The sequence below is a fragment of the Cyanistes caeruleus genome, chromosome 16 (assembly GCF_971803275.1).
Source record: "Cyanistes caeruleus chromosome 16, bCyaCae1.hap1.1, whole genome shotgun sequence".
NCBI classification, from domain to species: Eukaryota; Metazoa; Chordata; class Aves; order Passeriformes; family Paridae; genus Cyanistes; species Cyanistes caeruleus.
This window is the reverse complement of record NC_141716.1, coordinates 7,638,016-7,660,803: the sequence shown is the minus strand read 5'-3', so window position 1 is coordinate 7,660,803 and position 22,788 is coordinate 7,638,016. Positions and strand designations below refer to the sequence as shown.

General features: G+C 56.0%; 1 protein-coding gene and 1 long non-coding RNA gene across 6 annotated transcripts in view; one reads left to right on the top strand and one right to left on the bottom strand.

Annotated features, from left to right (window-relative positions):
- Window positions 1-1,010: 1,010 nt before the first annotated feature.
- On the bottom strand, window positions 1,011-4,195 carry LOC111938144 (uncharacterized). The gene is made up of 3 exons (XR_015277071.1): window positions 4,117-4,195; window positions 1,408-3,055; window positions 1,011-1,189 (listed from the first exon to the last, which is right to left on the bottom strand). It is a non-coding gene; the product is annotated as an uncharacterized LOC111938144 (long non-coding RNA).
- Window positions 4,196-8,509: 4,314 nt separating this feature from the next.
- Window positions 8,510-22,788, top strand: part of NOL4L (nucleolar protein 4 like) — a 63,238-nt gene continuing 48,959 nt past the window's right edge. The window contains exons 1-2 of one of the 5 annotated variants that reach the window (XM_086853109.1): window positions 16,347-16,476; window positions 17,067-17,275. Coding sequence is in view for 2 of the 5 variants with exons in the window: in XM_086853105.1 (XP_086709231.1) it covers window positions 8,789-9,097 (309 nt within the window). In the remaining 3 variants the exon portion in view is untranslated. Of the gene's footprint in view, window positions 9,098-16,346; window positions 16,477-16,514; window positions 17,276-22,646; window positions 22,756-22,788 lie in introns of those variants that run through there. The other 4 variants (XM_086853105.1, XM_086853107.1, XM_086853108.1 and 1 more) reach the window with 4 other exon arrangements.

Here is a 22,788-nt window from a genome sequence, read left to right as displayed (position 1 = left end):
CCCATGACCTGGCTCCATCTTCCCTACCTTACCTATGGAGCTTCTGGGAATGCTCCACACCAATGAGTGTGAGGGAACATACCCTAACCCAGTGAGTGCTTGACAACGGCTCTGCAGATCCAAAGCACTGTGTGAAAATAGTATTATTTATTGATGATGTTATAGGTAATGAGAAAAAGAGGCAGCCTTGTCCTGCACAGCCTACCTGGATCCCTGCAGAGCGAAAGTGAACATGGCAGAGGGTCCCAGCTGTGGTGCTGTTTGCTGACCAGTGGCTGTGGAGGTCTGCCCTCATCCTGGTCCCAGCTCCACTTGAGCTTCTCACCCACCACGTGTTGATAAACAGAAAAAAATATACAATGGCTGTATTGAAGTTCTCAGTAAAACAGAAGAGCAGTGGCGGCTCAGAAGGGGAACCTCTGCATTATCTTTTGCTCTGTTGATTCAGAGGTGGGACTTGCTGAAACAGGGACAATCCAGAGAGCAAGACCTGGATTTTTGAACAACCCTGGGGTGAGATCTTGGGCAGGGTTAAATGCCAGCAGGCAAAAGAACAGCAGCAACCCCAGGAACAAAGGGGACATGGGTATTTAGGGACAGGCTGACTCCTAGGAGCAGAGGAAGGATTTACTGGGAGAAGTGGGGTTAGGCCATGCCACGTTCCACTTGTGGCTGCAAGGTGAGGCCAGGGATCCCAGGTGGATCACCAGATACTGACTGGCAACGGGCTCCACCAGAGGCCAGGGATCCTGCCTGGATCACCAGGTAGCAACTGGCAGCAGGCTCTGCTGGAGGTTGGGGATCCAGCTCTGGCACCACAGCCATGCACACAGGACAGTGCCCAGCTGCTGCAGGGTGGGCAGCAGCCACAGCTGAACCCAGCTGAAAGTCACTGAGCTGCAGGCAGCAGCAGCACAGGCAGGGACAGCAGGAAGGAAGCCCAGGCAGGGAGCACATGCAGGGGAACAGAGGCAGGGCGTGCAGGGAACACAGTGCCAGCAGCAGCCTACCTAGGGAGAACCAGGTCCATGCTGTGACCCAGGACCTTGCTGCTTCCAAAGTCCCTGATGGTGTGACAATCAGGGGGGTCTACAGCCTGGTTTGTGCTGAGTTGGCAGGGTCCTGCTCAGCAGCAGCCAGGTGGGATCCTGTGCCTGGAGGAGGCACGGCAGGATCAGCCCAGAGCAATCTGTTCGGTTAGAGAGGGTGATAAATTAACGGCAATGGAAGAACGACTCCCCGGTAGCTCCAAAGTGGGGCGTCAGCAAAGAGCCGAGCTCTAACGAGCCTCGAGAAGGCTGGAGCCCTCCGTGCCATTTCATCTCTGCTGCTCTGCGTCGGATTTCCCAGGAGCCCTGCAGCCTCGGCCACATTAATTATGCAAATGAAAAGGTGATGCCAACTCACCATTCCTCGGCAGGGTCCCTGAGAGTGAAGTTGGGCCCAAGCACCGGCCGCTGCCCTGGCTGGGGCAGGGAGGGTCCGGGAGCACACCAGGCAGGATGGATGTTTGCAATAATTATCCAGTCATCCCCTTCAAGTGTACTGCAGCCATAGCAACAGACAGATGTTCTGTCCCAGCCAGAGTCCGCAGCGAGCTGGGGAGGGAAGCACAAAAATTAACCCGTTCAGCCCTAGGATGGCACAGAATCCACTTTATCCTGGGACCATCCCACACGTGGGACATCCCTGAGGAAATCAAGCAAAAACCCAATCACACAGTCCCCAAATTAATCCAGGAGAAATTGCCCCAGTGCTGCCTTGGCCACTGTGTGACACAGAAAGTTGGATGAGAATGAGCAGCTTCCCATGGGATGGGGTATGGCACTGGGAGGGCTCTGCTGTCTCCTGTCCCACATGGAAGTAGCCTGGCTGAAGCTAGCATGTCCTGGGGGTGATGCTGCAGATGAGACTTTTCAGCTCTGCTGGTAACCAGGCTTTGGAGAGGGATGGATAGCACCAGGAACTTGCTCAGGGACAGCCACAAGCAGCTCTGCCATCAGCAGCCACACAGTGCCCTCAGCACAGACCCTGCTGGGCACCCAGCTAGGCAGGAGGAGATGGATGAGCCACATGGACCAGTGTCCACTTCTGAGTTAACAACTGGATCAAAGCCTTTAAAGTATTTGGAGGTGGGACGCAGCCAGACTGAGGAATAGCTTGGCATTTCTTTATCCTGCTGCTTTACAAGTTCCCAGGATTCAGCCTGAGTCCATTAAATCTCACCCAGAAATATCAACACAGAGGCCTTTGTGTCCCCCAACACACCAAAAATGTAAACCCAGCTTTTCCAGGGGCCTGCTGAGCAGGCAGAACTCCCCAGGCACAAGGTGTCTGTCTTCTCCACCTGCCAGGAATTCCTTCCAGCGCTGGCATTTAAATGTTGTAAGGTAAAGGCCAGACCCCCATGGAGGGGTCTTCTGGAAGGATCAGAGTTGCCCACCCCAGCTTTCCCCTCCCGTGCCACCTGTGCCCAGGAGCCCTGCAGAAGCAGCAGGGGTTCCTCAGAAAGCAGAGCAATGGCCCTGACTTCAGAGCAGGCTCACTGGAAAGTCCCCTCAAGATGTTTGCAGCTGCAGATGCTGCTGGAGTGTACCCGTGGTTTCAGAGGGCAAAGGGGCTGAGTAGAACAGCCTGAGCAATGTGCCTGAAGTAACAGATCACACCTGGAAAAATGGAGAAGACCTGCTCTGGACAGGTGGAGGAAGAGAGACCCCCTGGCACAGAATCAGAGAATCAAGGAACCACAGAACTGCAAAGGATGGAAAAGACCTCTAAGCTCATCGAGTCCAACTGTTAACCCAACACAACTGTGAGAGGTCACAGGAACAGTCTTACTTCTTAAACTGTAAGACTATTTTTGGTTCATATTCCTTCCCTCTTGTCCTCTGCCACACAGACAATGAGATCTCCAGCTTGCCGAGGGCACCCCAGCTCCTCCCGGCTTCTCGTGGCTGCTCCCAGTGCGCCTGCTGACAGCTTGTGCCGCCTTAGCACAGCCTAGCCTGAAAATCTGTGGTCTCCCGGTTGTTTCTTTTTTTCCCCCTTCTTCCTCCTGAGGAGAAAAAGCAGGGAAGGGTGAATTTACTGGTCTTGAAACTGAGGGAGACATGGCATCATGTGCAGTCACAGAGGATGTGGGCAGGTGCCATCAGCCTTCCCCACGCAGCTCTGGGAATGGAGCTCAGCCCTGCTCTGCAGTTCCCTGGCTGTTCCTGCCCGGGCTCCCACACAGCTCTGGCAGCTGCTGGGTATTTCGGTTCTTCCCCACGGCGCCAGGCTACCCCACTCCTTCTGTGGCTCTTCCCCCAAGCACATCAATCCAGTGGCCACGTGGTTTGATTCCCAGCCTGCTGAAGACACGCTGGAGACAGAATAAGAAGGTGGGAAAAATGTCTATTATTTCCACAAATCCCCTCTCAATTTGTGACTCCGGCTGCTCTGCTTCTCTTATTCCCAGGCCTCTCCCAAGCAGAAGCCCGACCAAATGATGTTTGGTGCTGTGATACGGACAGCAATCCAAGAGGCTCCAGAAGGAATCCACACCCCTTGCTGACTTCCCTGAGCTGCTTTGACTTATTATCTGACCTGGATCTAAATTGGGTTTTGATTAAAGTCAAGAATAATTCTACTTGGGAAAACCTCTTGGTTAGGCTCAGTGTTAGCAATAGCTACAGGAGAATTAAATCTGATTTCTCACTTTGGGGAAGAGACCCTGATGGGACCCTTGACAGTGCCCAGTGCCCACTGTGAGAGGCAACCACACTGGGCCATGTCACCCAGAACCTGACCAAGCTCTTTTCTGCAGCCACCAGGTTCTCTTCCCAATACTTCTCTGAGGTCACCCCTGTAGACCCTGATGGCTCCAATGCTTGGTCAGCATCTCCTCATTTCAGACACAGGGATATTCATGGTCTGTTCATTCTTACTCATCCCTTCCTAAAGTAGTGCCAGGGTTTAGCCCATGTCCCTCCCAGGTTTTCCACAAATGTGTCTTCTCTCAGCATCCATTTCTCAGAGATCAGGGAGCTGAGTCATCTCTGTAAGACACTCTCCTGAACAATCCAGCAAACCCTCTCTGCACTAGTCTCAGGCTAAATTCTCCATGTGGCTCACCAGAACCAGGTGGCAGCCCAAAGTGTCACCAGAGCCCTCATACTTTTCTGTGCCTCCCTTGAAATGACTCTCCCAAGACAACTGGGATCATTCCTCTTTTCCATCCTTCTGGGGGATCACAGTTACCCAATTGTTGGATCACAGGTCCCTCCATGGATCACAGTTTTCCCACCCAGCCTTGGGCGGGTGAACATCTCAGATGGAGACAGAGACACTCCCTTTGTGTTTGATGGAAAGAATAAGGCAGTTCCATTGAAAAATTCATCTCACTCCACGGGGAGCGTTCAGAGGATGGGGATGAATGGTTTCTGTGGGTGCTCATTGTCTCACACTGACTGTAGAGACACCCAGGTACCACTGGCTGTCCAGCTGTGACTGTAAAGTTACAAGAGCCAAACATCATCTGTAGTGATCCCAAAAGTACCTCAGTATTCACTGTCACTCCCCAAGGAAGCACTCCTGGATGCCAGCAGAAGGGATGGATATTAACTCTTGAGTTCCCTTTGTGTGGCTTGGCACTAAATGATGTCTAAGGATGGGTTGGGTGCTGTTGTGCCCACTTCTCTGCCTGGCTCTGATCCCACCCAGCAACTCTCAGGGGCACCCAGTAAATAGTTCCAGTTTTGCCTCTACTCGAGTCTAGATGCTGACCAACAAGTCCAGGTGTTCAAGGCCAGGTTGCACAGGGCTTGGAGCAACCTGGTCTAGTGGAAAGTACCCCTGCCCATGGCAGAGGGATTTGAACTAGATGGTTTTTAAGGTCCCCTTCCAACCCAAACCATTCCACGTTTCTATGATCTCTGGAGTATTTGATGGGATGTCTCTGGCAGGATTTCATCCCATCTTGTATCAGACCTCAATAGGTCCCAACTGCTTTGCCCTGTGCATGTCCAGCCCCTGGTCCAGCTAAGCATTTTTGTCAGAAGACCAACAATTTCTTTAGAACAAAACAGAAGAACTAAAGTTGTAAGAAATTAGAAGGCACCTAAAAGAGGAAAGAGCAGCAGAGTGCTCAGATAAAACCCAAATCCAACCTTTTTTTAATACAGTATAAATAGCAATGGACCTGGAGTCACCACACGTTTGTCTATAACAAAGCCATCCACAGAGACCTTGTGCTGAATACACCCAGTACCCGACAGGCTGAACCAACAGCTGAAGGTCTAGTGCCACCAAACAATTCCACTTTCTTTTTCCCCTTCTATTAAGGACAAGAGTGCCTCAACATCATGCATTCTAATCTAGAATGGCAGGAGTTTGCTCTTGCACTGCAAGTTAAACCCTCATTGAATCCATGCTGGACTTGACCTAAAACATTGATCTGAAGCTTCAAGCCAGGTGTGAATGGTCTGCCCCAAATCCTCACTCAGACAACATCAGTTCTTGGTGTGACTGGCCTTGCATCCACAAACTGGGGAAACTCGTGTCCATGCTCACCAGAGATGGACACTCTGCATTGCTTTATAAGTGGATCCCAAACCTTCCAATGGTTGAGCTGAGGTAGGAGAAGATTTTTGCCCCTGCCTATGGTGCTACAAGAGGACGTTCCCTCTGTACCGGCTCCTCAGCAGCTCAGCTGCAAGGTGGGGAATTCAGTGGTGACCTCAGTGAGGAAGTTTGATCATGGTGAAAAATGCAACATCACTGCTGGGTAGATCAACTCCTTAGCAGAAGCAAAACGTTCTTTTACTCCCTTCCTTGCTCAACATTTCCTGCAAAGTGGCTGGACTCCAGAAACGGGATTTATCCTGCCTCTCCTGAATATCCAATGGTCCCCACATCTCTCACAATGCTGATTCACCAAGTCCTCATAGGATCCCCCACAGGCTCCCCTGTGCCAGCCAGCTCTGAACAACAGCTCAGCCAGTCACTGCTCTGTTTGGGACAAGTGTATGCCCAGGGGCTGGAGCAGGCTGAGAGCTGAGCCTGACTTTATCCACAAATTCATTGTGAGAAAGTCACCCACTGAACACAAATTCTGCAGAACATCCTTTTCATCCATTTCCATCCACTCACTGCTCCTCACAGCCATCCCTGGAAAAAGCCATGCTTCCCTGGCTGGCTGAGGCTTCAGAGGATGTCCATCCTGTTTGTAGCGGTCATCAGAAACACTGCAGCGCACCAGCGAGTTCCTGTAGGCATCCTGCACAACGTGCCTGGGAATGAAAATCCACAGTGGGGAAGACCCTCTGAGCTGCCCAAGTCCCTCTACAATGGTGTCATGTTGGGCCCAGAGCAAACTGGATAGTGACACTGAGAATTTTTTGAGAGTTGTCCAGATATTCAGTGGGATAGGCACAGTCAACACAATCTACTGGGGCATATTGCGATGAGCAATGGCAATGCTCCAGTGTCCTGGACAATCCCTGGTTTCACCATACCTCTTCTGGCATGGCTAACCCATGGCTCAGCTCCTGCAGCATTCCATTCTCACCTCAAGATCTTTTGGATTGGCACCATGTGACTGGCACAGAGAAAGAGACAGTGAAGAAAATTGCCCTTCAGCCATCAAGTGCCCTCACCTTCCCCTGACTCCAGCCTTGGCACGTGGCACAGCTGCTGGCTGAGCCCTGGCTCCTCCAATGCCACGCCCAGCACCTACAGCACCAGCCTGAGAGAACTCCCTGACACATCAAATTCCTCCTCCAGGTTCCAACAGTCCCGTGGCTCCTGCTCCTACATCCTCATGCCAGTTGTACTACTGCTGGCCATGCAGGCAGCCCTCGGATGGACCACTACTGTGCCCTGACTGGGGATGGAGCAAGTGTGTGGTACCTGCTGGGTGGGCATGAAGTACATGTGGACAGAGCAGGAGCACATGATTGGCAATGCCAGGTGGGCAAGGAGCACACAAATGGCACCAGTGGGCAGACTGGGACTCATGTATGGCAGCAATGGACAGACAGAAAACACACATATGGCAGTGATGGACAGACTGGGAGCATGTAGGTCACTGATGGTCAGGGAGCACAGGTATGGGACAGATGGACAGATGGAATACACGTGTGGCACTCAGGGACAGTCTGGGACATGTGTGGCAGGTATGGGCAGACAAGGAACGTATGGTGGCACGGACAGACAGACTAGAAGCAGAAACATGGCACTGTTGGGTGAGTGTGGAACATGCATGTGGCACTAATGGACAGACCAGAAGCACATATGTGGCGTTGATGGACAGACAGGGGACACATATGACACCAACAGACAGAAGAAGAGCACACATGTGACACTGCTGAGAGGTCATGGAACATGCATGTGGCACTGATGGACAGACCAGGAGCACACGTACGGCACTGATGGACAAGCAGCACATGCGTGGGACCAATAAACAGACCGGGAGCATATGTGTGGCATTGATGGGCAGACCAGGAGCACACGCGTGGCACTGCCGGGCGGGCACGGAGCACACATGTGACAGCGATGGACAGACCGCGAGCACACGTGTGGCACCACCAGCATCTCGGCACATGCGTGTGAGCGCCGGGCAGAGCCCGAGCCGCAGCCGCCGGCCGGGACGGGCCGCCCCATCTCACCCCCCCCCGGGGCCCGCCGTGGCCGCCCTCGCCTCCGCCCCCTCGGGGCCGGAGCAGCGGGACCGTGTCCCGACCCCCCCGCTCTCCCCGCAGTGGCGGCGCTCGGTCCCGCCGCGGGACAGCCGCGGCTGCGGGGCGCGAGGCGGATGCGGAGGGCGGGGGAGCGGAGCGAGGCACCGGGGCCGGGGTCCGGCCTTTGTCTCCCGCTCCAGGGGCCGGCAGGACCGCGGCTGCCCCGGGGCCGGGCTTGGGGCGGGGTGCGGCTCTCCCGGTCCGGCGGGACAAGCCGCAGCCGCTCCGGTCAACCGAGGGCGCTGCGGGGCGATCCCGGTCCTCGCGGCGGGTGGCGGACCCCCCCTCTTCACCTTCCCACCGCCGCTCCCGCTGCCCCCGCGGCTCCTCCCCGGCTCTGCGGCGGCTCGGCAGGTGCCCGCCTCCGCCCCCGCCGGCCCGTCCCGCCGCACACGTGCGCCCGCGCCCCGCCGGCCCTTTGTCTGGGACCGGCACCGGGACCCGCGCCCACCGACACCCCCTACCCCGCCTCGGCCGCTCGCCCCCCCGCTCCGCTATCCCGCTCCCCGGCCCTACGGGACCGTATGGCCGGGGAGCGGGGAAGCGGGGGGGGGAAGAGGCGGCCCAGCCAGGGGAGCGCATCCCACCGGAGCCGGGGCGTGGGGGAGCAGCTGCCCCGGGGCCGGGGGTTGAAGTGGGGGGGGGACGACCCGTCGGTGGTGGCGAGGCCGCTCTAACAGGTGGGATCCCGCTGAGAGGAGGAGGCGGCCGGAGGGGGGCGGAGGAGGCAGGGACGGGCGGGCGGGCGGGCGGGCGGAGGGAGGGAGGGAGGGGGACGAGCCGGAGCCGCCTGTGATCCTGTGACAGGAGCGGCTGCTGCTGCTGCTGGCGCCGCCGGTGCCTCCCTCCGGTCGCTGTCCGAGCCCCGGTGCTCCCCCCCACTCCCCGTTACAGCGGCCGCCACCCCTCCTGCGCCTCCTGCTCCCCGCTCCATCCCGCCCGTCGCCCCCGCAGCCCGTCCCGGGAGCGCCGCTGTCCCTCCGCCCGCTCCGGGACAGGGCGCGGGGCCGGGCGCCGCCGCTGCTGCTGCTACCGCCGCCGTTACCGCCGCCGCCGCCGGTCGGGCGATGCCGAAGCCGCCGTTACTGCTGCGGGGGAGCCGCCCCGGGGACAGCGAGCTGGGGCGGCAGTTCCGGGACTGGTGCCTGCGCACCTACGGGGACTCGGCCAAAACCAAGACGGTGACCCGGAGCAAGTACCAGCGCATCGCCGAGGTGCTGCAGGGGGGAACCGGCTCCGGCGGCGGCTCCGGCGGGGGGGAGAAAGGCAAGTTCCAGTTCTGGGTCCGGTCCAAGGGCTTCCGCCTGGGAAACGGCACCAGGGAGGCGACGAAGATGGGTCAAGTGGTGGTATATGTGCCGGTGAAAACGGGAACGGTTAGTGCGCTCCGTGCCCCGGGGGCTCTGTGTCTGTCTGTCTGCCTGCCTGTCCGTGTCTGTTTGTCCTCCCCGGGGGTGCGGGCGGGGAGGGCGGGGGGGAATTGCCCGGGGTGGGGGCGGGCACCCCCGGGGCCCCGGTCCCCTCCACCGCCGCGCCGGCCCTGTCCCGTCAGCACCGGGCGGCCCAGCCCCGCCGGCCGCCGGGAGCGCGCATGCCCCATGCGGGGCGCGACGCGGGGCCCGGCCGCTCCCGCAGCCCCCGCCGTTCCCGGGGCAGCCGCCGCGCCCCCGCCGCCCCGACCCGCCCGGGATGCGGATGGGGAGAGGCGCCCGCCCGGAGCCTCGCACCTTCCGCCGCCCCCCCGATCCCCATCCCCGTCCCCGTCCCATCCGGTGCTGCCGCCTTCCCCGGGCGCTGCCGGCGCGGGGGAGGTGGGGGGGCGGCGGTGCCCCGCGCCCGCCGCCGTGCACCTGCCCCCGCGGGGGGGCCGCGCCGCCGCCCGGTGCGGGCCCCGCCGCCCCCCCGCCCTGTCCGATCACGTTCTCCCGGCATTTCCCATCCGCCCCACGGCCGGGGACAGGGCTGCAGTCAAGGGCAGCGGGCGGCGGGGAGGGGGCGCCGGCACCCCCCGCCCCCCCGCGCCGCCGCCGCGCCCTGCCCGCCCCGCCGCCGTGCCGAGCGGAGCGGAGCGGAGAGGAGCGGAGCGGGGCGAGCCCGGCCGCCGCGCTGAGCCCGGCCCCGGCGTCCCGCGGCGCTGCCCGCCCGGCGCGGCCGCCGCAGCCGGTGCCCCGGGGGGTGCGGGCAGCGGCAGAGCCCGGATTAGGGCAGCCTCCCCCGCCCGCTCGCGGGCCGCTGTCCCGGGAACTCCCCCGCCGGAGCCTCATTGTTCGGCGCCCGGCCGGGCCGGGGAGCAGGGCACCGGCCGCCGCCTCCCTCCCTCCTCCCGCCGCCGCCCGGGGCTGCCCCGCCGCCCCATTGTTCCCGTCCCGAGCGTGTCCCGCTCCCCGGCGCGGGGGGAAACGCGCAACTTTGGCGGCCCCGGCCCCGCGCAGGGAGCGCCCGGCGGGGCTGCCCCGGCCCCGCGCCCCCCGCCATCCTCCGAGTCCCTCTCCGCCCCGCCGGGACCGCGGGCACCGGAGGGCTCTGGCAGGGATTTTTTTCCCCGTCCCTCCCCGCCTCTCCCGCTGCTGCTGCTGCTGCCGCTGCTCTGAAGGGTGCAGTGTTTTCTGTGCACACAGACTCCAGCATTGATGTGGCTGGAGGATGCTTCCATTGAGGGCAGCCCATCTGTGGCAAATGCTTCTAAACGCACTATTTACCTCCCATCTGGTCCGCCTGATTATTGGGGGGAGGGGGAAGGGTCATTATTTCTCCCTCTCCCTTCGTGGTGCTCAGAGGCTCCTTTCTTTCTCCCCTCTCTGCCCCCCTCCCCCATGCCATGCCCCAAAAAAATTCTTTGCGATTTTTTTTTTTTTTTTTTTTTTTTAAGACCTCTTAGCAGCCCTCCTCTATCACTCCCCCTGTGCCAGGAGCCCCTGAGGAGGGCGGATTAGAAGCTGTACCCCCTTCCAGAGATCCAGCACTCCCTCCCGGGTCCTCTCCATCCAGTCAGCGACTCTATCCCAGATCTTCCAAATGCTGCAGAGTCATGGTACCCCAGAGAGGCCGAGCCAGACTCCCTCGACCCCGCTGCTTGCTAGACACCCCCTCCCCTTTGTCCGGGAGGGAGTCCCGAGGGTCAGCAGCTCAACCAGGCCGGCACAAGCCCGCATATTCCCAAAGGGCCTCCGCACAGATGAAGTTTCAGCGAGGAGCATGCCTAGGCCCCCGCATCTTCTCTGGCAGAGTCCCTGCAGGCTACAGACTGGCGTTACACCCAGGCTCCCCTAAACCAACAAACACAAGCAGAGATATCCTAGGGGACAACCGAATTTTCCAAGGAGCAATACAGCTTATTTCCCAGTGCCTAGATGCCGGCCAGATGTTAGGACTGGGAGCACTTTGCAGAGCCACTGCAAAGGGAGACCAGTCATCACAGTTCCCAAAACCTTCTGGAGTGGGGTTTGTAGAAGTTGTTGCCTCCTGCTCCTTTGGTCCTGGCCTCCTGGCCCCACTGTGCCACTCTCCACCAGGAATCCCATGGACCATTTCAGATGGATGCAGTTGGGAATTTGGTTTTGCCTGAAGTGGCTCTCAGATTTAGAGATAACTTTTCAAAGATTTTCTTCAGCTCCTTGTAATTCAGTGCTCTCCACATTCTTGGTGATTTGGGCTGGGTTTGGGGTGTTATTTCCTTGCTTTCCTTGCCTTTCAGGCACGCAGTCAAATAATTCATGAAGCTGATATGGGGCTTTTGCTGGACAGTAATGCCTGGATTCTGGTTTAAAATCTGTTCAGCTGCTTTTCCCAAATACTTCTGGAGCAGTGTTTTGGTTGCTTTCCCCTGGCTGTGCTCCTCAGCAATCTGATCCCGCTCGTCCTGTCCGCTCGCCCTTCCCCGAGCACATCTGCTGGGCGAGCACCGTTCTGGGGATGTCCCCTGCTGCAGGGACAGGCAGAGCCCCCACCCCGGGTGCAGTGAGGGGGTGGCAGGGGTGCATCCCGCTTTGCTCTCACTGCAGGACGCCGCAGGAAATCCAAGGGACCTGGAGGAAAGCTGGAAAAGAGGTGCTAAAGAGCACGTAGAGGGCAGCAGTGGGGATAAGATTTCCTTTCCCTAACAGGACTGGGGCCACTCCTTCTCTGGAAAATAATAATAACGATAATCCCAAACCCCCAAAATAATCACCACCACCCACCCCCCAGCAAGCCAGTAGAACTGTTTCTTTTGGCTTACGCACCCTGAGCTGGTTTGTGTATTTTCTGCGCATCTGTAGTGAAAAATTAATTAACATGTGGTTATTATTTTCTCTCCGGAGTAACTTTCCCTTGCCCTCCTCCAGGCCTCTCATCAGAACAGGCCTAATCAGATTTGGGTGGCTTGAGAGCAGGGACTGTGCACTGAGAAGGGGGCATCTGCCTTAGGTGGTGGTCAGAGCAGATGGTGGTCTTCTCAAAGAATGCACTGGGAATAGGAACAGCAGTGCGGACGGATGTCTGGCACAGAGACTGTTCACATTTCTTTTTCCCAGATGAACGTCCCAAAGATGCTGGACATTTAACACATACAATTAAAAAAGCCCTACGCAGATAAACACAGGCGGTTTAGCGGTGTAGGACATTGTTGCCTGACAGCCCTATTCACACACGGGCTGGACTCTGCATCGTTTAGGTCAGGGTGTTGGAAAAAAATACATTTAGGCTGTACTGAAGAAGCAGAGTATCTTTGTGTGCTGCTGCAGCACAGACAATGGATACAGCCCAAAGTGCTCAGATCTGCCCTTCTTTCCTATGGCTGACACACTCTAAGATGTGAACCCCCTCGTTATCGATGGGCTGCACACCCTGGCACTGGATGGGCAGCACTCATCCTTCTCCCCAGCTTTGCTAAGAACTGTGGGAGAATTTGTCCGTGACAAGGTGCAAAGATGCAGTTCATTATAATCTCATGTCCCTCTTGTCCTAAGCGTTTAGCATCATTTAGACAGTCTTTCCCATAGAAACGTGGAGCGAGATGGAGCCACAGTGCAGGGAAATGGACAGTGCTCGGTGACAACCGGCGGAGCAGATGGCTGTGGCCGGAGCAGCGGGTGTGCAGGGGAGGGTTCTCCTCAGACTTCGGCTCGGGCAGTAGCTGCTCTCTAAATCGATGCTGTACTTGGCCGTGTGTGGTGGGAGCTTGTCACAACTCCGGCGTGGCGGCCAGGACAGATTCGTGCTGGCAGGCCGTGATGCAGGCTGGGGGGCTGCGGGATGAGCCGGGGAAGCCTGGCGTCAGCCCGGCCCTTCGGGGGCTGTGCGGAGCCGTGGGGACCAGGCAGGCTCTGCAGCACTGCCCACGTTTGATTCTGCTTTGCTGCTCTCTCCCCGTCCCCCGCAGCGCTGACATGAGGCTCTGGGGCTCTGTAGGCATCGCTAACAGGATGAGGGCATTGCTCCAGTGGGTTGCTGCTGTTGTACAGGTACAGCTCACCTGTGCTGGCTCCCCTGGCACCAGATGTTCAAAATTATTTCACGATTGTACCTGGTGAAATTCACCCAAGGAACGAAGCTGGGGTGGGGGGAGCGCTGGAAATATAATTGGTGAGTCCAAAATGCAGAATGGATGGAGGCTTTCATGGACAGCAGGAAAACTATCCCATGGGACAGTGGATAAATCTCACAGCACAGCCTATCCCTAAACTCGTTTTAGCTCCAGAGACAGGGAGTGTTGTGCTGTGCAAGCTGTGGTGCCAGGCCGTGGGACAGCACAGCTCAGTGGCAGAATGCCGGAGCTGAGGAGCCGGGCATGTCAGAAAGATGCTGCTCCAACAGCTAATAGAGGCTACATTTTTCCTGATACAAGTACCCTTCAATGCCCATATTCAGTGCCCCAAAAAGCTGCACATCTATAACCTCTAAGAACATCAGTCAACAGAAGGTTTTCATGGCGTGAATAACCACTCAGACTTTCTGGGGACTTCAAGTGATAAAAAAAAATAAATCAAGACCATTCAGAAGAGCCTTAGACAAGGCAGATGGGCCTGAGGGTATTATCTGAGAAATTGTCTATTACTCCCATTGCACCAGCCTTACTTAGAGCATGCAGAGCTTTCACCTGTGGAGAGATCCCACCCTGAGCACACGGGGCAGCACCGGCTTTTCCAAGGAGTGGAACTGATGGCAGGTTTACATTTAAATGTGCCCTTAGGAGACTGGAACAATTCTGGCCCGGGTGCATCGTCCCATTCAACCCCATCTAAAGAAAATCTCCCACGTTAGCATCCTCTCCAGATTCAGATCCAAGTTTGTACAACATCAGTCACAGATTTTACATCTGAAGCCGCTTTTGGTAAGAGTCACAGAGAGCAGTGACACCCAATCCCCTGGGTCCAGGAGCTGGCTTAGGCTCACCAGGCAGTAGCTAAAGCCTTAGCAAGGTGAATTTAAAGAGCTCTGATGATCTGCAGTTATGCAGACTGGCAGAATGAAGTTCCTCACTGCTGGGAGCAGGAGATCTGGCAGCAAAGTCCACTCCCTGCTCACTCCCACCCTTTCAGGACAGCCCATTGAAGCCACTTCTAAGGATAAGGGGGAAACCAGCATCTCATTCAGTCCTTGCTTAATTTCTGCCAAGCCTACAAGCCTGATTAAAGGCAGTCCCAGTGTGGTTGTTAGTTCCATGTCCCAGCCCCAGAGGTCCCACCATCCCAGCCACCCTCATCCTTGGGTGCTGGCTTCAGTCACCAGCACTTGTGAGACCTGGAGCTGCATCAGCAAAGGTTCCAGTTCCCAATACATGTCTGACCAAACAGTTTCTGAAAAAAATAGCTCTCTGCCATCTACACTGCACATCCTGCATGATTCCAGAAACAGGCATGGCATTGCTGATCCGAGAGGAGAAGTGGTTTTTAGATAGCATTTATCTGAAAGTTATCTCTTTCACTTACAACTCTTTTCATATTTGTAATTCTCAAAGGATGTCACTCTGAAGAAGGTCTAAAAGCAAACAACCAAAGCACAGCTCTGCCAGGCCTTGGTCAATGAGGCTGAAATGGAAAGAACCCAAGGTCTGACAAGGGGCCGTTGTTCCCACACTCCAGGTTATGTCCCACCTTTGCACAGGAAGATGGTCCAAGCACTCAGGGCCTGGTTAATGAGGACTGGCTGTAAGGACAGTACATGGCTGTTCTCAGCTCTCCTCGTGGGTCATTGCTCAGAGGGGCTTGCTCTGACCACGGGCAGAAAGGGGAATTCAGTCACTGACTAAATTCTGCAGCAGAGCCCAGAGAGGCAGCCACAGTCCTTTCAGTGGGAACTTTCTCAGGACCATTCTCAGCAATAATTTCCTTCTGATACAACTGGTTCAGTTTTAGTTTTATCATTATGTTAGGTTTGACATGAGCAGTCTGTGAACTTAACTGTGGACAAGCAAATGTCAGGGAAAGCCCAGGCACCCTGGCCCAGGGGTGTGGAGGAGCATTGGTGGAGTGTCCATCTACCTGGCCTGGCCAGAATGGATGCTCTGGTGTTGCCATGACAGAGGGATGCATATTAATATTGCTTTCTTTAGTGCAAATTATTAATTAGCTTTCCCTGATCTTATATCAGCTGTGCCCACCTCTAAAGAATCACATTGAGAATGGGCCAGAGCTACCCCTGAGCTTCAGTGTCTGGTTTAATTAGCTGATTGTAGCAAGGACAGGTACCTGTTGGCCAAAATCATTGTCTTTGTTGGAAAGCTACTGCCTTCCACTTTTATGGCTGGTGCCAAAGAATAGCAATTTATTTGAGGAGAAATAACTGCAGACAGCCTGTGCAGTGTGTGAGAGCAGAGAGCAGAGCAGAGGTTTGGGTAACAGTGTTCATGTCTGAGGTTAAGGCAGCAGCCTCTGGAAGTGGAGTGAAGGCTGGTTGTGTCTTCCTGGCACAGGGCAGGGCCCTTCACAGAGTGACAGCCAGCAAGACAATGCTGTGTGAGTGCTTTCTCTCTGTCCTTGCTCTGCTTTGGCTTGGCAGCCCCAGAGGATGTATTTCCATTCCAACAGACAGGCAAAGGCTCTGATGGATTTGCTCCTCACCAAGAGGGAGGGAGTGCTCTGGAAAAGATGGGGTCACTCAGTCTCTGAGGCTCAAGTTCAGCCTTTCCAGTTGGTAGTAGCTTGCTTTTATGGGAGCCTTTGGGCTAAGAATCCAAACTCACCAGGAACCCCCCCAAAAAAGGAGATGAAAGTTTGGGACTCCTCTCCTGGCTTGCATTGGAAGGAGAGATCTCATTGCAAATACCGAGTCATCCACTCATCCACACTGTGGTGACATCTAAAACCTTCTGGGTGTCGGTGCTGCAGGTACCTCCCACGCTGGTGCCCAGGTGCTGCAGGGTGTTCCAGTTTGCAGTCTCACAGCACTGGGACAAGCAGCCAGTCCAGGGAAGCTGGTCCCCTGGGGATGCTTTTGGGTCTGTCATTTCCATGCTCAGTTTGAACGCCTGTGGGGCTCCCAGAGCTGGGAGGAGGCCTGCCTGCTCTCGCTCACCTGCGCCGGGCGTTTGGATCCGGCAGAAAGCCCTTGAGCTGGTGACAAAGGTCTGGATGTGGGCTGGAAAGTACAGTCCTGTCTCTTAGCAACTGGTTCCTACCTCTGAGCTCTCGGAGCCGTGTGTGGGACAGAGAGCATCAGTCACGCTCCCGCTGCCGCAGCAGCGACGCGCCGAGGAGGGGATGGGGGATCAGGCCGGCTCCAGCCACCGCCGAGGCGCTTAAAGAAGCTCAGGCATTTCTAGCACAAGCAGTCATCTGTGAGCCCAATCAAAGCTCCGGTTTAACTGCTTTCCTCGTGCCCTTCTCTGCCCGGCCAGCGGGCGCCGGTTGGCTGCGGCAGCGGTGCCTGCCGGCACCCAGAGCCCGCTCCCCACCGCACCAGGGTGGGGACGGCGAAGGGAGCAGGGAGAGGGAGGACACAGCCCGTGTGTTTCTAGAAAATTAGGTGTCCTCGGGTCCTCCCCTGAACTCCTCCGCAGGGCACCTGGGAATCCCCGTCCTCTCGCCACATTTGCATGGCTGTTTTCCCTCTCAGCGCTCGTTCTGCTGTTTCACCCTCGTGTTTCCTCTCCCAGCCCAAAACAGCTCCTCTCTGGTGTGCGTTTCTCAGGGGCTCCCTTGCCAAGCACTCTTTCATAAACATTTTCACGAATCCTCTGCTTTGTCCTCCTAATTAACCATCCAATTGGCCCCCAATGGAGCCTTCACCTCTCCTGTGAAGATCCTGCTTGCACAGATTATAACCTGTCAGCTGCCAATTTATTCCTCACACAGAGGGCAGGTTGTATTAATTGTCTGCTTTCCCTGCCCCGCTTGCTTTGCCCCTCCTTTCCTCTGCTCCCAAAAGCATCCCTGTTTGGAGACACAGACACACAAAAGACCAGGGAGAGCCAGATGTGAGGCCACTCCACATGCCCTGTGTGTCCAGCCTGCAGTGATGTGGCACTGAGATCAGATGTGATGGGATGAAGTGTCACACCTGGGAGAGGGATCTCCGTGGATGGATTACCACGATGAAGTGTTTAAGACCGTGCTTGACTTCTACTCCCCCCAAATGTAAGAGCTTAAAAAAATTCCACTTGGTTGTCCCAGGTTAGTGGGGAATCATTCCTGGGCTCATCTACAAGTCCAGGTTTGGCTTTTGGAAGGGTTGGGGCTCACCAAGAGTGGTTATGACAGACACACATCAGAATACGGAGTGGGGAGGGTTTACCTGAATGCAAAGGGAGAAAACCAGACTTCCATCTGTGTCTGTCCCCTGCCCTGACTCCCTGTATAGGACCCTCCAACCTTGCAGAGCCAGAGCCCAGGATAAATACAAGTGAGCCCAGGGTAAACACAAGTGCCTGCTCTCACTGAGGGCAGTGGACATCTGTTTTCCTGGGTTCCCATGCTGGGAAAGTGTGTGATGAAGTCCAGCACGACCCTTGTGGTTCTATAATGTCCCCCTTTCTTGAACCCAGCGTGGGCTCACAGGAAGCAGATGTGGTGGTGCTTGGCTGTGGCAATCGGTGTTTCCAGGCTCGGTGTGTCAGGGCCAGGCTGTGCTGAAGCCACTGTGGTGTGGTGCAGCTCAATCCCTGCCGTGCCCTGACCTGAAGAGGAGGTTGGTTTGGAAGGGGAGGGTGTGGAGGCCTTGTACCCCGCTCCAACATCCGCTGAGCTTGTCAGCATTTCCCTAGAGGCACATCACGCTGTTCCTGTGGGAGTCTCCGACAGTGGCCCACATACTGGGAACTGCCAGGGCACAGGGAGCTGGCACCGGGATGCCACACATCCAGGGCTCAGCCTCTCAGCCCTGCCTGACCTTGATTCACTGTAGCATCATTTGTAACTGATTTTACATAATTTTTCTTACCACTGAGGAGCTGAACTGCTGCTGCTCCTCCTCAGTTTCATTTTGACATCACCACACCATTTTCACTGTAGGTGTGACGATGTCACCTGGCTGCCCTGACACTGCTGGGTCTATTCCTAGGCAGAGAGGGGTCACCTTGCTGTGACAGGTCATCTCGTCACTTGTTACAGTGCCTTGGCCACCCTCTGACTCAAAGGATTTTGCTTTGGTCGTGATTTTTATTAGATTAGTGCTTGGTGCTGGGGAAATTGCTCACAGTGATAAGTTACTTCAAGGAAGAGCCACCTCTAGACATGCTTTGAGTTTGTGTTACAGATACATATTGTCAATATTCTTTAGATTCCTAGTTTTATATTTTTTTCAGGATACTATGGAGTATAAAAACTCTTCTGATTGTGAATGTAGTTTACCACCATTTTACCCCCCTTTTTTTTCCATTCCAATAGCATTCTCCCCCAAATTACCTAAACCAAGATCCAAACAACATTAAGACATCACTGTCCACCTTTGCAGATATATTTTTAAAAACCCCACCAAACTCATGTTTTAGAATCATAGAATCCTAGAAGGGTTTGGGTGGGAATGGACCTTAAAGATCATCTTGTTCCAACCTCCTGCCATGGGTAGGGACGCCTTCCACTAGACCAGGTTGCTCCAAGCCCTGTCCAACCTGACCTTGAGCACTTGCAGCAACAGAGCATCCACAGTTCCTCTGTGTAAACCCTGCCTATTTCAGAATAGTAAGAAATACTGCAACATTATAATAATCCCCAGATAATAATGATCATGATCTCTTCCGTGTTGGCACCCACAGCGTGGCACTTCTCCCTCACAGGTCCTGCACACCTCAGAGAGGAGGGTGATGCTCACCACCTGACAGGGAGCGGGAAGTCCACTGCCCCAGGGAGAAATTTCCCAGGAAGGTCAGTCAGGTGCTCCATTCATGAGGCTGCAGGAACCTTTCTCACCAAACCCAAGTGAAACAGTGCTCCAACAGCAGCTCAGGCTGCCCAACGGCACCCAGTATTTTGTTATCCCTGAGAGAGCCAGCTCCCTCTCTCTCCTGGCCAGCAGGTGCAGGGTCAAATTTATTGGGGAGCACTGCGACCGCCTCTGCCTGCCAGATCCAGCTGCTCGTGCAGCTTCCCTGCCAGCGCACAGCCTGGTGCTGGCAGGGAGGCAGCTCTGCTCTCTTGCGCCGTGCAAAATGTCCTCTGCCTCCCGGGCAGAGCAGGCATCCAAGGAGCCTCTGAGCAGGCTTCTGAGCAAGAATCTCTTCCTGCTGGGCTTCTCCTCTGTCCTTCAGGCAGCCCTGGGATGGATGGCAGCCCCATCCCCAGCCGCCCACCAGACCCTGAGCACACCAACCTCCCCCTTGCACCCTGCACCTGGGCCCTCTCCACAGCTGGAGGCAGGGCTGCCATTTCCAGGCTTGCCCCTCCCAGGCCGCTCTGTTTTCATTCCCAGGCCTGGGAGCCATGAGAGGAATAAGCCGAGGTCAGAGCAAAGGCCTGGACCCATCCCCGTGGCTCAGCTGCGGCGGCTGAAAGAGCGGCTTGCTCTGAAGAGGTGCCTGTGCCCTGTGAAAGACACACACCTCAGCTGTGTTTGCCGGCTAAAAATAAAGCACCCAGCTCCCCTCATGAGGAAGTATTTACTTTGGGAAAAAAAAGTATTGTGTACAGTTCTGGGTAGAGAAACAATGTGAATGCCCCCAGTCTTGGCCTGAGTCAGCACAGAGTGTCGGGAAAATTATTTCTTCTTGTGCCTCAGTTTCCCCAGGAGAATGAGCCCTCTTGGGCCAGTGGGATGCTCAGCTGCTCAGGAGGGCTGGGGCTGTTTTCACTGCAGTGAGTGGATCTGAAGCTCTAAGTGCAGGATGGGGCTTAGTCTTTGCTTGGTACAACAAGACACAACACAAAATGCTTAGCACGGGGAAGCATCATCAGCATTTTAGGAACTGCTTTTCTCCCATTTTTCAACCAGAAATGATCAGAAATATTTCCTAGCAAAATACTTCCAGGAGAAAAAAGAGCAAAATCTGTCAGTCAGAGCATTTCCCATCATCTTCTTGTGGGTTCTTTTATTATGAGCAATACAGCTGATACTGTTTTCAGCCCAGTGTCTCCCTGGTGCCTATTTCTAAGGCACGCACTGTGCCCGTGGCATGAGGGGCAAGAGGAAGAGGGAAGTTCGAGGAATGTAGCTCCTCTTTCTCCTCGCAGCATTAGCAGAGGGAGCCTGCTGTGGTTTAACATATCCCCCGCAAAAGCTGCTTTCATCCTACACCTAAATACCATGAGGAGTGAACTTCCTAAAGCCCTGGAGAAGTCTAAATATAGAAGCCAATCAAGGGCTGACTTCCCAGAGATGAGAAGTACCAAGAACAGTTTCTTGATCAAAAGTTGTAAGAGTCCATATTGAAATAAAACGTCTGTTTTGGTGCTGAAGCCTGTGCAGGAGGAGTAGTTGCAGAAGTGGGCTGTGTGTTGGGTGCTGGTGGTGGCCAAAGCCATGGGCTGTCCAGGGGCATGGACTTGAGCCATGGGCTGCCCAGGGTGGGTGGACTTGAGCCATGGGCTGTCCAGGGGGATGGACTTGAGGAATCGTGGTGTTCAGACGAAATTCTTCCCTGTGAGGGTGGCAAGATACCAGCGCAGGCTGCCCATAGAAAGTGGCTGCCCCATCCCTGGAAGTGCTCAAGGCCAGGTTGGATGGGACTTGGAGAAATCTCGTCTAGTGGAAGGTGTCACTGCCCATGGCAGAGGGATTGGAACTAGATGGCTTTTAAGGTCCCTTCTAATCCAAACCATCCCATGTTTCTGTGACCTCTGGAGCACTTGATGGGAAGTCTCTGGTGTCACGGCAGGATTACATCCCATCCTGTATGTTGCAGTTTCTGATCCAAATAGGTCCTAATTGCTTTGTCCTGTGCACATCCACTCCCTGGTCCAGCTGAGTATTTTTGTCATAAGACCAAAAATTCCCTTAGAACAAAATACAACTTGTTGAAAATTAGAAACACTTTTCTAAGAGGAAAGAGCAGCAGAGTGCTCAGATAAAACCCAAACCCCACTTTTGTTCATCTCAAAAAAGGGATCCTCCTTTGTGCAGCAGAAGGAACCACCCAGGGCTTGAAGAAAGGGTGAGGGATGGGTGAGTGCCACAGGAATGGTACTGCTGCTGGTGTAGGCTGGGGAATCCACGGTCATGCCATAGTGTGACTGCACCGTGGGACAGATGAACTCTGATCCTGACGTGGCTGGGGACAGTGGCTGTGTCCCACAGCCAGCAGCAGCTGGAGCACAGGCAGAGCTAGCAACGTGGCCTGTCTGTGTGTACAAGGGAGGTGACCTTGAGGGACAGCTCGATACGGCTGGCCCCAAACATTCAGCTCGGCTGTCCCAGGGATGAGTGTGACAGTGGCCCTTCCAGCCAGCAGCAGGAAATTAGAGTTTAACGTGCAACTCTGTACTGGGGCGGGGAGATGCTGTGGTTGGGAGATACATAAGGGAACGCTTTCATGTGGGAAGTGCAAGGAGAGGCGAGGGCATGGGGTCTGCTCCCGGGCAGAGAGCAGAACACAGCCATTATCAGACAGGGCTCTGCTGGCAGGAAGCGGCTTTTGACTCACAGGAAGCTGAATTTGGCTGGTATCAGCCCCTGGCGTGAGGGCCAGGGCAGTGTTTTATCTGCTGTTGAGCACAGCAGATGGGGAAGCAGTCGGCACTCCCTCCCATCCCACTCCTGCTCCAGCAGTCCCAGTCTGATGGCCCTCCAGCATAATAACCCCCTTGGAAAAGGGATGCTTCCCTGCAGAGCCATGGAGTGGGGTAGCTTCCTGGGCCCCAGGAGAACTGCCAGTCCCGCTGGAGAAGGCAGATACTGCCCTGCCAGCCAGCGCAAGGGCAGAACCAAGACCCTCTGTGCTGCTGAGCCCAGAACGGGCAGCTTTCAGTTCCTCTGGCAGTGTCTACCCCAGTCAGGTCTGAAGAGGAGCTGGGACCATGCAAGCTTTGGAGAGCTCAGGTTAAATGCTCCCAGATTCTCTCAAACCCAAGTCCAAATTGGGAAAGGGCTTGCAGGGTTGAGAAGTCCAGTGCACGAAGCCTGCTACCATCCCTTGGCCTCCCTGGAGCTGCCCGGGTTGGGAGTCTGGTTTCGCTGGGGTGGTGGCAGCTCACCTGGGCTTGGGGTGGAGGTCACTCCGGGCAGCATGGACTGGATCAGGTGGCAGCTGCTGGCCATAGATCTGCTGTCCCACAGAGGACAGGGCTAGCTCATTGTGCTGCAGTCTGGCTGTGAAAATCTCCCATTATGGCAGTTTTCACACCCAGGCCGGGCTGCTAAGGAATGGCCACAAGGGCTGGTGGAGACACAGACGGCTGCTGGGAGCGGAGGGAGATGGGTGGGTGGAGGAGGCCGGTCATGGAGATGTGTGGGTGCTGCTGCCGGGCTCCAAAGCAGGACCGGGCTGTGTAGGAGCAATGGCAGGGCTGTGTGGGAGCATGGCAGAGCTATGGGAGCCATGGCAGGGCTATGGGAGCCAGGGCTGGTCCGTGTGGGAGCCTGACAGGGCTGTGGGAGCCAGGGCTGGTCCGTGTGGGAGCCTGACAGGGCTGTGGGAGCCATGGCTGGTCCGTGTGGGAGCCTGACAGGGCTGTGGGAGCCAGGGCAGGTCCGTGTGGGAGCCTGACAGGGCTGTGGGAGC